Source organism: Stegastes partitus, unplaced genomic scaffold (assembly GCF_000690725.1).
Source record: "Stegastes partitus isolate 25-593 unplaced genomic scaffold, Stegastes_partitus-1.0.2 Scaffold612, whole genome shotgun sequence".
NCBI classification, from domain to species: Eukaryota; Metazoa; Chordata; class Actinopteri; family Pomacentridae; genus Stegastes; species Stegastes partitus.
Genome location: NW_007578343.1, coordinates 379572 through 394004, shown reverse-complemented (window position 1 = coordinate 394004; position 14433 = coordinate 379572). Strand labels below are relative to the sequence as shown.

At 41.5% G+C, this 14433-nt stretch overlaps 1 protein-coding gene across 3 annotated transcripts in view; it reads left to right on the top strand.

Annotated features, from left to right (window-relative positions):
- trmt1 (tRNA methyltransferase 1) overlaps positions 1–14274 on the top strand; it is a 30103-nt gene extending 15829 nt beyond the window's left edge. For 2 of the 3 annotated variants that reach the window (XM_008289391.1, XM_008289390.1), the window contains exons 4-16: positions 137–324; positions 799–914; positions 2847–2959; positions 3769–3917; positions 4357–4440; positions 5061–5130; positions 5411–5545; positions 5762–5847; positions 6520–6628; positions 6775–6851; positions 8317–8436; positions 9639–9753; positions 13937–14274. In XM_008289391.1, the coding sequence (XP_008287613.1) occupies positions 137–324; positions 799–914; positions 2847–2959; positions 3769–3917; positions 4357–4440; positions 5061–5130; positions 5411–5545; positions 5762–5847; positions 6520–6628; positions 6775–6851; positions 8317–8436; positions 9639–9753; positions 13937–14011 (1437 nt within the window). In that variant the 3' untranslated portion in view covers positions 14012–14274. The remainder of the gene's footprint in view (positions 1–136; positions 325–798; positions 915–2846; positions 2960–3768; positions 3918–4356; positions 4441–5060; positions 5131–5410; positions 5546–5761; positions 5848–6519; positions 6629–6774; positions 6852–8316; positions 8437–9638; positions 9754–13936) is intronic. The other variant, XM_008289392.1, reaches the window with a different exon arrangement.
- Positions 14275–14433: the final 159 nt, after the last annotated feature.

Below are 14433 nucleotides of genomic sequence, written 5' to 3'. Positions count from 1 at the left end.
GTGGATGTACAAACAGAGCAGCCGTCTGCCGTTATAGTTACACCACATCAACTTTATAACATGCTAATGTGCAAAGGTCGTGTTCCTGCTGCCCCCCAAAAAAACATTCTGTGCATAAGTTTGATTTTTGTTTCAGCGTGGTCTTCGTGTCCTGGAGGGCCTGGCAGCGTCTGGTCTGCGCTCGGTCCGTTTCGCTCTGGAGGTTCCAGGTCTGCAGAGCGTCACCGCCAATGACTTCTCCACCAAAGCTGCCGCCCTGATCGCCAGGAATGCCCAGTACAATGGAGTGAGCCATCTCCTGCAGGCCAGCTGCAGAGACGCCAGGTCTGATTACTCAGCATGTTCAGATAAATGCTTGTTTTCCGCTGTTCTGCCACTGTTATTTGTCAGGTTCACTGATTTGCTGTCCGATGTTCCTCCTGCTCTTGTATTTATCCAACGCTTCTATAGTTTTCATTCCTCTGCAGTTTTCACCTTTGACTGTTCCTTCTATTCATCCCTCGGCTTTTCCTCTTATCTTGTTCATTCTTGTCTCTTTATTTTTCTTTCTTTATTACTCCTTTGCCCTTTTTCTTTCCGCTGTGCTCGTCGCCTTTTTTCTCTTTGACTGGCTAGTCTTCAGGCATCTATTCTTCTGTCCTCTTCAGTCATTTATCTTCTTTCTTTTCTGAACTAATCAACCCATTATTTAATCTGGCCTTGATTTGTCGTCGTGCACAGGAGCCCACATTTCTTCCAGGGGTCATAGAAATGAATTTGCAAACACAATAAGCATTTGTCTGTCTTTCTTTATTCCAGTATGCTGATGTATGAAATGCGAGGGAAGAAGGAGCGCTATGATGTCATCGATCTGGACCCCTACGGTAGCCCCGCCTCTTTCCTGGATGCTGCTGTGCAGGCTGTCAGTGAAGGAGGTGGGTAGTTCAATCATGACCCGAATTTGACTGAATTTTCAAGCTGGTAGTGAGTCTGTGCAGATCAGGGTAGGTCCCACCGACAATGTGCCGGAGTTCGAGATCTTCAGCTCCTTTTTTTCAGCCTCAAAGTCGGTGGATGCTTCAAAATGACATTAGTGTTTTTGATTTGTATGCGAGCAAAAGCTGTAGCCAGAGGCGCTGTGTTTTCAGATTGTCTGTATTCATGAACACGATATCCTCTCAACGCCCGGAGGGAGCCGCATCGAATTTTGTACAAACCTTCACTTGGATTCAACTTATTCAATTTTGGTGGTCAAAGATCACTGTGACCTCACTAAACACACATTTGGCAACTGGTCGGCTCTTAGATAGCAGGTTTTAACCTCAACAAGGTTCTGCAAAGAGCTTTACAATGTGTTTCTCATTCACACTCACACTCAGTCACCGATGGCAGGAGAGCTTTAATGTAGGGTGCTGGTCTGCAGCTGGGAGGAGTGTGGGGTTCAGTGTTTCTTCCCAAGGACTCTTTGGCTCTTTGAGGATCGAAGTGCCGACCCTGTGATCTGTGGAGAACTCACTCTGCTGCCAGAGCCACGGCCGCCACAACTTAACAATTCATACGCTAATTTTGACAATTTTCACACAAATGCCAAAAAAGATAAAGTGATGTCATATCATACATCCACAAGGTAGGAGGTCGGCTTAGTTGTGACATCATAACGTTGTGCAGAAACAGCTTTCTGCCCGTTGTTTAACAGCTTGTCTCAGGAACAAAAGGAGAGATTTTGACTTTATTTCACATTTCGTTGGAAACTAAATTGGTGACTAATCTTGGGTTCCCACCAATTAAAGTCTAACTGCAACTGTGCTGGTTGGCAAAAGAATATAACCATGAGTAGGTGGTAATTCTACTTACGGGTAGAAAATTTAATGTGATGTTTTAGTTTTTGTCTGTCAAAATCATCACCATTGGTGTATGAATGTGTGTGAATGGATGAATGAGAAAACATTGTAAAGCGCTTTGAGTGCTGCTAAGGTAGGAAAGCGCGATATAATTCATTTACCACTCTTGAATGGCTTCATGTGCTGCTTTTTAAGACCCTTTGGCTACGTCACAATGTCAGACAAGTGATGTTTAGATTCAACAAGCCTGGCAGTAATCATATGTGGGTGTCACTGGTGAAATTAAATCCAGTTGCCAAATGTCATTTGGTGGATTGGAGGTAGCTAAGGGGGCAATTACTTTTCCACATAGGTCAAGGTGGTGCTGGACAGTGTTTTTCATTCAGTAAAAGAAATCATCATGTAGAAGCTGCATTTCGTGTTTTCTTGGGTTACCTTTGTCTATTACTTTGATGATCGCAAACATTTAGGGGTGACAAATGTGCCAACAAAGGAAATCTCTGTAGGGGGGCAAATACTTTCTCTGTGTCCTGTGTCTGCATGGATGGTTAAGGTGTGTTATAAGCTGGAAAAATAACACATTTTTGGCTTTGTTGTTTTTCTTTTGATGCATGTGACATTCATGAAAGTTAGCTATTTGCTTTCAGCCGGCTTTAAAGAAACGCATTCAGTTGCATTTTATTTGTCAAAAATTGGCATGAAATCAACTTGACAGCTGGATCAGAAGTAGGTCAGATATTGTTTGTGAAATAATTCTTATTTGGTTTTTTATCCTATTATGTCTCAAAATGACTTCGCTGTATGTGGGACAAAGCAGAGAATGCTCTTTATTCTTTAAAGCCCGCTTGACACTGAGTGAAACTGCCTAATTTGACAAACCTCACCTGTTATGTGCAACTCGAGGGTTAAAACACACAGTTACTTTACTGTACTGTCTGTCTGAGGTGCCAAAGGAAGTCTTTTGTGTTTCCTGCGGTTCTCGTCAGTCGCCTTCGCTGACTGTCTGTCTGTTTGTGTCTCTCTCAGGGCTGCTGTGTGTAACATGTACAGACATGGCGGTGATGGCAGGAAACAGTGGAGAAACCTGCTACAGCAAATACGGTTCAGTCTCCATCAAAGCCAAATACTGTCATGAGATGGTGAGGGCGCAGAGAACACACACACACTCTCAGCAATGTGAAAATGCACATGCAGTACATGTACAGACATGTCAGCATTTTCACACTCATAACGTCTTAATCTTTGGTGTTTGAATGCATACAGCATGCGTGTGAGTCTGACGGTGACACAGCAAAGCTTGTAATAGATCCTGTCCTGAGGCTACAATTGAATCAAGTAGAGAAATCCTTCAAGCTCATGACAGTTTGTTGCTCCCGGCATCTTTCGAGCTCCAACCCTATGATTTCCGCACTTGTTGATTTTAATAACACCCATTTTACTGGTAATACAGTAACAGCGTGTGTGGGTTTTTTGATGCCGCTGCACTTTTTGAGCTTCTAGTTCAGTTCAGCCCAACAAACTCGTATTGTTCTGATGTTATTAGTCTATAGTTAGCCTTTTTCCGTCATCTAAAGATCATCCTGACCTGATTTTACGCTGATGAAAATCCTGTTCCACACAGAAGCAGAACACAGTCATGTAACACTTGATTAAATGCATGCGTCTTCTGTGTGGCAGACTAAAATTGAAAACTAGTATGTAGAGAGGCAATTACAGAATCAAAATACATTTAACGGCTATAACTGTAAAAGTGCCGACCATAAATAGCGTCTGAAATTACATTTGAAGGGCAACATTCCTAAAAGCACTTGCAGTCAAATGACCCTTTCCTTCAACACGTTTCACTCTTCTCATACTTTTTAATGCAACATTTTCTTTCTTCTTTCTGTTTCGCAGGTTTTGCCATCGAGACGAAATAATAAGTGTGTGTGTTTTCCCGCCCCTGTAGGCTCTTCGTATTATCCTCCACAGTTTGGATCAGCGGGCGGGCGTGTATCAGCGATACATTCAGCCACTGCTGTCCGTCAGCGTCGACTTTTACATTCGGGTCTTTGTACGCGTCTTCACAGGACAGGCTACAGTCAAAAACTCAGCCAGGTGCTCACACACACACACACACACACACATATACTGTCTTCTAGCAAAGGCTGATATACTGTATGATGAAAGATGAATGATCCTGAAACTGGGTCACTGCAGCAACAAATTCTTAAAGTAATGTCAGCTGCAGAACTCGGTGAGATAAAGGAATGAAAAAAGATCAAATAATATAGAATGCAGGGAATGTATAGAAATGTAATGTGAACTATTTAGATTCATTTTTTAAAGAACGAAAGACAAAAGAATATGTAATTTCCAGGTGCCTGTGTCCATATGAACAGTTGCGTAAATGCGTGTGTGTACCTAATAGCTGTCACATGGTGTACACACACACACCACCTACACACACACACTGACAGAGTGATATTTGACATAAAATGCACAATGGTGAGACACAGCACTTAAATCTGTCCTTTCCCCTCGTCCCGCGCTGCAGCAAACAGGCCCTGGTGTACAACTGTGTCGGCTGCGGCTCTTTCCACTTCCAGAGAATGGGCAGGAGAACGAGCAACGGAAAACAGTAAGACAGCACAAACTGTACTGCCGGGTCTTGTGATGTTTCGCATGTGATGGTTAAATCAAGGTGCACTTATCAGCAAACTCTCCCGCAGCAGACTCCGCTGGAAATAAAAGTCTTCACACTCCGTGCCACGTGGTTGACGATGGCAGCTCCGAGATGTTAAAGGAGGAAAATAGCAGAAAGAAACAGAGGGTTTTCAAATGAGCTGATATTTTTTAAATAGCTTAAATAATGAAGATGGCCTGCAGTGGAGTAGAAAGTAGAAAGGCTCGTCGCCACCAAGCGAGGAGCTGTAGATTCAGTTATTTGAAAAAGTAAAATTAAAGTTTTGGCTGTTAAATATGAAAGAGTTTCTTAATAATGCTGTGATATCATCGGCAGGTATTTTTGCCGTTACATCTCCTTATCGCATGTGCTTTTCACCCACTTTGTGTTAGAGCTTCGTGATTATTTTCATTTTTGATTAATCTGTGGAATATTTTTCTTGATTGATTACTTCCTGATTTCTTGATTGAAACTCAAACCAATGAGTCTGTTATTGATACAGTTGTGGATTGATTTGATAGTTGACAACCATTCAGTTCATCATTGCAGCTCTGTTGCGTTTTATCTGATTTCAGCATGAAGTATTCTGCTGCCACCGGACCTCCAGTAGGACCAGAGTGTGAACACTGTGGACAGAGACACCAGGTGACACACAAACACACAAACACATCTCCTCAGTGCACGCAGTTATGTATATATTCATAGACATACATATAAAACGAGGCTACTTCGTTTCTTATCATTTTTTAAAGCTAACTTATTGTTTGTAACTACATTATTGACAGCAGGTTTATTTTTTTTTGCCGAGTGAGAATACTGTCTGAAGATTTTTGTTGCTGCCTCATGTGGACTGTGTGAAAGGTTCTCGTCTTGGTTGTGGTTGTTACTGTGTAAACACTGAAGCCTGTGTCGGTCCTCTGTGTAGCTGGGTGGTCCCATCTGGGCAGAGCCCATCCACGACTTGGCGTTTGTCCAGAAGGTTTTGTCTGGCGTGTCAGGGAACCCTTCCAGATTTGGGACATCCAAACGTATCGAGGGCATGCTCAGCATGGTGACTGAGGTATTCGTTTACCTTTTTATATGTTCTCATCACAGGGATTCGTATCATGTGCTGGTATTGTCATGTGGGTGCGGTTAGGTTCATCAGGTAGCTTTACATTGTGTCACGTATATCTTGTTTTCTATACTTGGATAATAATCTTCCTGACTGGCAGCTGCTGCTGTTGTTTCCTGCTCGACTGATGAATTATTACCTTTGATGTGTTGTTTGTTTCAGGAGTTGGAAGATGTGCCTCTTTATTACACTGTGGACAGTCTGAGCAGCACAATACACTGTAATACTCCACCCCTGCTCCAGTTTAGGTACACACACACACACACACACACACACACACACACACACACACACACACAGTTTCCATCACTTCCGAGGACAACACGTTGACTTATAATCACTTCCTGGAGACTTACTCTGACCATAACTACTACTTCCCGAACCTGACACTTAAAATGCACCAAACTTTAAACACAGTCTTCACACTGAAATGTAATGATTTACATTGAGGGGGTTTGCGTTTTGTCCCCGAAAGGAAAGTGGCTTCCTGCAATAAGACGATGTAAACAGATTTATGTCCCCACAGCACAAACACACGCACACGCACACACACACACACACACACATCTGTACTTCTACTTTTGTTGGGACTCTCATTGACAGGATGCAACCCATTAGCCCCTAATACTAACTTTAAAGAGCTCATCTAAATAGTTCCCCTCAGCCCCTACTCTTTAGATTGCTATATAGATCTCAGGTTATTCTCAGTAATTCAAATAATGGGAAATAAGTGGGGTTTTTTGATTAGTGCCACCGTCATTAAGTTTAAAATACAATGAAAATAATGCAGTTTGAAACTAATGAGCGAGGCACATTGCTGCTGTACCTACACCTTTCAGCGTGTGCGTCAAAGGTCATCCTACATTTCTACCCTACATTTGTCACAAACTGAATCAACATGTCTTGCATCTCGCCTGCAGATCGGCGCTCCTTCATGCTGGTCACAGGGTTTCCCTCTCTCACGCCTGTAAGAACGCCATCAAGACAGACGCTCCTCCTGCAGCCATCTGGGACATCATGCGATGCTGGGTAAACATTAAAAAAATACCGGAGTCATTTTTAGAAACCCTGACTGTTCTGTCTGCTGTTGTTAATACAATTAAGACGAAGTGCTTTCCAGAATCATGCAATGCATCATTTACTTGAACTGACGCATGCATGTTTGATTGCTGTAGGAGCAGGCCAACCCTGTGAAGAGGGAGAAACTTTCACCGACGAGCCCCGCGTTCAAGATCCTCTCCACTAAACCAGGGTGAGACTAGTCCTACCACCTTGTCAGTGATCACTCAGCTGGTCCATGTTATACATTCAATCATGCTTAAAGGTGCGATGTGCAAACTTTTCAGCATTAATATAGCATCGCCATCCTTTATTAAGACCTCTCTGTTCTGTTTTTTTTTTTTTTAAATTCATCCATGTGTACATGTTAGTGCATGTGAGTTCACCCATTTAAAACTACTGGCCCTCAGCATGCTTATTAGAAACAGACCAAGAGTGACCTCCCCTCCACATTGGAACAACAGAAGTGCAGTCCAGCATTCAGCCCCCAAAAACAAAGACTTAAAAAAAAAAAAAAGAAAAGTATTTTATTCATGGTTTTTACTCGTTTACATGCACTTATTTCATTTCAGCTCAGTGTGAGAGTTTCTGCTGCTCTCCTTTGCTACTCGTGTCTTTTCCTCTCTAGTGTTTGTGTGTCCGTTTCCACACATGGGTTCACTTTGACCCGTCCTCGGTTCCCTTCCGGTCCGATGGACCGCTGTAACGAAGTTGACAACAACTCATTACAGCCCTTAATGCAGGGGTCTCAAACTCAACTTACCCGGGGGCCGCTGGAGGTAGAGTCTGGGTGAGGCTGGGCCGCATCAAGGGTTCCACAAAGAAAGGGTTTCAAGTATTCCAAAAAGACGTACAACTGATCCAGTCTTCTCAATCTTTATTAATAACAATTCATGATTCATATTCAAAACATGAATATTCTTCAGAACATAGGCTTCTCCTTCCTACTCCTTGCTACCAGAGACCTGGCAGCGCTTCCTCTTACACAACTGAGCCACATTTGGCTTGAGGGAGGAAACAGTTGAGTCTCTCAGTGTTGCTTGAAGATGCTCATCAGTAAGTTTGGACCTGCACTTTGACTTATTAAAGTTCATGGTGGAGAAGAGCTTTTCACACAGATAGAAAAAAGCCAAACAAACATGCATTTGCACTGGGTGACAGGATATATTTTCTCTCCACTTGGTGACACTCCCGAATCATGTTTCAAGTGAGTAACGCTGCTAATTCGCATTGCTGTAATGAGCCTGGTAGCCAACAAGTGATAAAACATAGAACAGGAACATAGAACAGGACAACGACTCGCATAGGTATGTGAGAGAGAAAAATGCACTTTGATGTCAAGTAGGAGGCCACGAGTTTGCTTTAGTGTATTTCACTTGTGTAGGTAATGATTGCGGCCGGATTAGTTTTTGTTGGCTTTTTTGTCTTAAATGAAAGTGAAAGGACGGAGGGAGATGAAGTCGTTTGTTTTGGTCTGAGATGCTGGACCTGTGCTGACGTTCTGAACCTTTCAGGACACGATTGATTCTTCTGTTTCTGAAAATGACATAGAGTCTGTAATACCAGCCGGTACCGCTGTCAAAAAGTTTATCTTCACCAGTTTCTGTTAAGACAAATTGAGTCTAACCTTAATGTGTGGTTGTTGTGTCTCTGTGTAGCCTGGAGGCCTGTTTCACTGTAAGGGAAGACGCCAACCCTCAGTCCCGTAAACGCCACCTGACCCGATTCCAGGAGAATCCTCAGGCCTTCTGGGGACCCAAAGCTCGTGCCAAAGTTGGGTAAGTAATACAACCTCGAAGAACACACACACACACACTGGCAGTCTGACACTTGACAAGTTCTCATTATTGAGACACGGTGTTAAATGTGTTGAAGTGGGACCTCTGCTGACAGCTGTAGCAGTGTACATGTGTCTGACTCTTTGATCAAGAATAACTTTTCTTTGCTTTTTTTTATTTTTTAAGCTAGTAGGAATCAACGACAAGCCCCAGTTCATGTGCAAGCTTTGTTTGAACATGAATAATAGTTACTGGATAAACATTTGCAGTTTAAACATTCAAAAACACAACAGTGTAGAGAAGCTGAAATGAGAGGAAATGTTATGATTCAGCATTTTCAGATACTGTTATTACATCAATGTTGATTTTTTGGGGGAAGAATTTAAAGATATTTAGTAATTTAAAGATTCTTTTGGGGATCTTTACATCAGACTGCTCATAATTGTCGTTTCGGAGCTCAAAGCTGTGCATTCAGATTCATTCTGTCCTTCTTCTATTGCATGCTTTGCTCCTTGCACATTTTGTACCTCTGTCGTCTTCGTTTCTCTTAATCTCTTGTCTTAGGCCCCGTTTAGCAAAAGCAGTGATATTTCAATGCGTTTGGTTTACACGTAAACGAAGCGACATTACACAATCACATCTGAAAACTCTGGCCAATGTGGAGATTTGGAAAAACGCCATCTTTATGTTTGCATGTAGACGGGAGGAGACGGAGTATGACGTCACAGTATTCGACTAAAGCGTCATACGTGTGCGGCCATGTTTACAGTTCGGCTAAGTCCATATACTTAGACTGACATGTTTCCCAGAGCAGTCAATACTTTCAACAATTTTACTTGTTTTATACTCTAACACCACATGTAGGAGTAGCTCCACTTCTCTGTCGGTCCAAACAAACGACCCTCGCGCCATTATCGTTGAAGTAACAGGAAGTTTTCGTTGTTGTGTTTTTTCCAAGCTTCTGATTGGCTAGCATGGCTTTATGCTTCTCGTTACACTGCCCCCTATAGGTTTGGCATGGCAGCTCTTAGCGACGTGTTTATGCGGGTTGGTGTAGACGAAGATTTTTTTGAAAACGATCTGGTGTGAACAATGTTATTTTTGAAAATGTAAACGTGGCCATAGTCTCTCTTCAATTTTCTCTACCAACTTTATGTTTCCTAATCCTCTGTCGACTGATAAATTTGTGTCCTCTCCTCCAGTGGTGGCATCTTAACTGACCTGCAAGACAAGAGGAAGAAGTGTCAGAACAAGAGGAAGAACCAGATCACAGACTCGTCTCAGCTCAAGAGCTTTCCCTGCAAGAGGTTCAGACAGGTCAGACTGATCATACACAAAGCAGGAAGACGACATGCAACAATATATTTTGTTAGGAAAAAAATCAAGTTTCTGCACATTCACACAGATCACAAAACCAGCTGCATTAGTTTTACAGTCAAGTGCAAAAACCTTGAAACATCTTTTAAAGGCAATATGTCTGCTTAGAAGTGGGAACAGTACATTAAAGCAAACCGCTAATTACTATGATGGAGCCGGTGATGTGTTTCTGTAGGTGGGACTCTGTTCATTAATGGGCCTCTCTAGAAAAGATTGTTTTCTTGTTTTAAAAAAAAAAAACACCCAACAATCTGGTTGTTTTCTCTGTTTTATTTTCTTTTCTTCCAAAAGCAGTTTTTTGTTTCCTAGAAAACACCCACCTGACTCCTTTCTCTTCCTCGAACAGCCGTGGAAAGCACATGAATAATTTGCCCGTGGCTTCATACCTGAAATGATTACTTTTGTGTTGGGAGATAAAACTGCCCTCCTGCCTAAAGACATGTTCACACAGACCCTAATGACACAAGTTCATTAATGACTTATGAATTATGCAGAAGTTCTCACCGCCGTCCTCGGGGGAAAATAACATCTGCTTACCTGGTACATTGTTGAGAGTCATGCTCGTGAGTAGGTTGTAGGATGACTCAGCATTTCTTTTCTGTATCAATGTTGAAACTTTGTAAAAAAAAAAAAACAAAAGGGTTCGAGTTGTAGCAACGAGAGGAGGTTCACCATAGAGGATATGAAAGATGGGTGCAGTTGGATTCAGGAAACCCAAGGGTGACATCTTGAAAGATTTGTCACATAAAGTCTGTGGTTGAGTGTGATACTTGGGATGCTAATTTGGGCGAGAAAAAAAAGCTCAAGACAAATTGTACTTAGTGCAAAAAAATTGAACAGTGTACAAGTGAATGGTGAGCAGGACATTTTCAGGATGTTCCAGTTAACTTTCATGAACTGAAAACACATTGTGGAAGTGTAAAAGATTAAAACACCCCAAGCCAAGGTCACAGCTCTTTAAATGTGCACAGTGCAATGGATGCTCATTGCTGTGCCTCGATCCATGGTGGCTGCTTCGTCAGTCAGAAGGTCACATGGCCACCTTACTTTTGCTAGTTAGAATAGGTTTCTTTAAAAAGCCCAAAATGGGGCACCACTATAGCTCACCTGGTTGAGCTGGCGTCCCATGTACACGGGCTATAGTTCCCCGACGCAGAAGTCATGAGTTTGAATCCTGCTCATGGCCCTTTTCTGCAGGTCCTTCCCCCATTCTTCTCCCCCACTTTCCCGTCTCTCTCTACTGCACGATCAAATAAAGGCAAAAAGGCCAAAACAAAAAAAACAAACAAAAAAAAAAGCCCTAAATGACACAAATAGTCACCAAGAGTATGTCCACATAAAGTTGTATTATTATCATGTTAGATTAAATCATATGAAATTAAATTAAATTACAATAACCAGTATTTTTCATATATAGCTTAGCTGCTTGCAAAATTACACTTTGTATTTTGAAAAAAAAAATCTACTAGTTAAAAGTCAAGTAGTGTAAATTTATTTTGTCATCATCATGATTATGAAATAACATTGTTAGTTATAGTTAGTGTGGCTGTCTGTCGGGTTTATGGGCTGTAAATGAGTCACTGTTTCCCACATGTTCAGTTGTCCAACAGAGTAAACAGAAAAAATATGTAAATGAGAACAACTACATTGTGAATTTTCCTGCATAATCACACCGTAGAGGTGAGCAGAAGGAGGTTAAACAGACAGACTGACCTGTCAGCCCTGTACCTGACTATGTGGGAACAAAGAAGACAGCTCGCTGCATCTGCAACTTTTTCCGTGATCATGCATTTTGAGTCCCAATCTGGCTAATCTTTCAGCACAGCTGTCATTGACTTGTATTTATGTGGCTTTTGAGATGGCATCAGAGGAAATGATGATCTGGTTAGCTGGGCTGTCTCACTCTTCACCAGATGTTGGCTCTGATCCTTTTTTTTTTGTGGTTTGCCACAAAGGGGGTGAAGAAAAAGAGATGTAGCTGTTTTCATGTCGTTAAGGGCGAAATCTGGAAATGCTGTTGTTGGAGCAAATAGTTTTCACACAAACACATGGAAAAACTAAATGAATCCCTGGAATTGATAACTGCTTGAAGCTCCTTTGGCAGCCAAAACCGTAAACATTTCCCGTAGCTGTGGTTCAGACCTGCACAGCATTAGGGAGGAATTCCGGACCTCAGCTCAGCCATATTATCAGGATTTCTCTCTTGAGGTCATTCTGCAGCATCTGTATTGATCCAAACGGCTCATGTTCTTATCTTGAAGCCACTGTAGCAGATTTACTGTGATGTTTAGGGTCGTTGTCCTGCTGGATTACCTCCCCTTACCTCCTGTGAGATAACCTTGATAAATTTGGACATTCATTTCCGCCTTGATGCTGTCGAGATGTTAGGGTCTGATGCTGCTTAAGAGTTGTAACTTAAAGGTGCAATATATGAGACATCGAATATCTTTACTATCTACCAAGTAAAGATGTAACGGCGTCCTTAGCAGAGAATGAAGTCACACTCCCTCTGTGTTGTTGGAGTCCAAGCTTCCTTGTTCTATGCTTTGGCAGCCGGTCTAGCTTCCCATGCATGCGAGTCCCTCCCTTTGAAACTGTTTACCTCGCTGCACCTATGAACAGACCGAGAGTGACCTCCCATACCCCACACAAATCCAAAGTTTTAAAGACAAAGCATTTTATTTAGGTTACTTACTCATCAGATCATAAAAACATGAAAATCGGACTTTATTTGTAGACAAATTTATCGATTAACGCAGAAGATTCCAAATGGTTCTTGGTTAAGTCTTAGTTTTTAGACCTTGAGCAGAGAACAGCTGATTTCAGACAAAAAGCAAGAACAATTAGTGATGCACGATATTAAAATTTCTGGCCGATACCGATATCCGATACTAAGATTTCTGATATCGGTGATAACCGATATTACCGATGTCGATATTCAATTTTTGTTCACACTGAAAAATTAGTATAAGTAAGCACTGTGAGAATGTAAAAACTATTCAAAAGAAGCCCATACCAAATTAGATCACATTGTCGTTTTTATTGCGTAACAAAAGTAAAACATGTTTTAAGGATTCAAGGAACTTCATTGTCATGCCAGCTCACATTTACATGTTTGTACTCAGGTCCCGGTTTTTAAAAAGCCTAATAAATAATAAGTTCAATGTAAAACAAGAGCAAAATAAAAATACATGTTCAAGTTCAAGTCCAGGACCATTTAGGTAAAAACATCTGTGAAATAGCAGCAATATTAAATGTAGAGACGAAGGCGCTGATGTTAGACAATCATCCATTTTTCACATCAGCTAAACTGGACCGATACTGATATATCTGAAAAAACACGAATATCGGCCGATACCGATGTGGTTGCCGATGTATCGTGCATCCTTAACAATAATAATAATAATAATAAAAACCCACTATATTCTACCTACCCAGCATCAAACTAAAGGCAGAATTAACGACTAGCTGGTGAACATATTAGAGCATTTTGTTAATAAGGTGGTGGAGACCAAAACAGTGCTACAAGTTAAACTTACATCTGCATTTGTCGTTCTTAGTTATGTTCAGCCACATATTTACTCGTTTTAAATTCACTCATTCATTTTCCATAGCACAGGGATTATGACAACACGCTGGTGTTACTTGAAAAAGATCTAATTTGCTGCATGTGTAGCATTTTAAATTCTCTTGACATGTTGAGAGAGCATCACAGTAACCGTAGAAACCCGCCGTCTGTTCCAGCAGTTTTATACAGCTGATTAAAATTTCTGGAGGTGAGCATCGTTTCAGCACATCAGGCTGTTTCTGATATTCTTGGCACACACCCGGCTCAGAGAATTAAAGGCAGACGATTACCTAAATACTGATTACACTTGTAAATTCTTCATGTCCTGGGTGGGAAATGAAACATCAGACACATGCCGGTGAATCAGTCTCTTCCATCAGCTGCTTTGGCAGGTTTCCACTCACTACTGGTTTCTGGCCAGAGAACGCTTTCGCCAGCTGCAGCCAAAATGTTCCTTTGGCTGTTTTTAGACATTGTAGTGTAACATCAGAGTTCAGCAGCCTGTCTGTCTGTTGGTATTTATGTCATCATCGTGTGTTTGTGTTTTTTTTACAGGGAACATGTACACATGGAGAGAAATGCAGCTACTCCCATGACCTGGAGCAACCAAATGAAGAGAAGATGGAATGATTCTACATCATCATTATTATGTTCTGTTTCTGTTTTTAAATAATTTTATTTCTGGAGTTTGAATGGCCCGGTGCAGCCTGGGGTTGGTTAGAGGGTTAGAATGATGCACTGCAGTCAGATTGTATTATGTTGAGGACAACAACCTAAAAAACTGTAAATGTACAAAATGTTTCCATTATTCATTTGTATTTCAGAGGTTTTTGAGATTTTGACTGTAGTCGACTTCTTACACACCAATAAAGTCCTCAATATGATTTAAAATACTTTCTTTGTCTGATTTTTTTTTTTAGGAATTTCATCATTTTTAAACCTCATGGAGAGTGACTGTAGCAATGTGGTCACACGCTGAGTGTCCGCTGGGTTACTGTCTACAAAAATGTGCTTTTCATGAAAGCTGAGTCAGGTTTTTTTTTGGCCTTTGT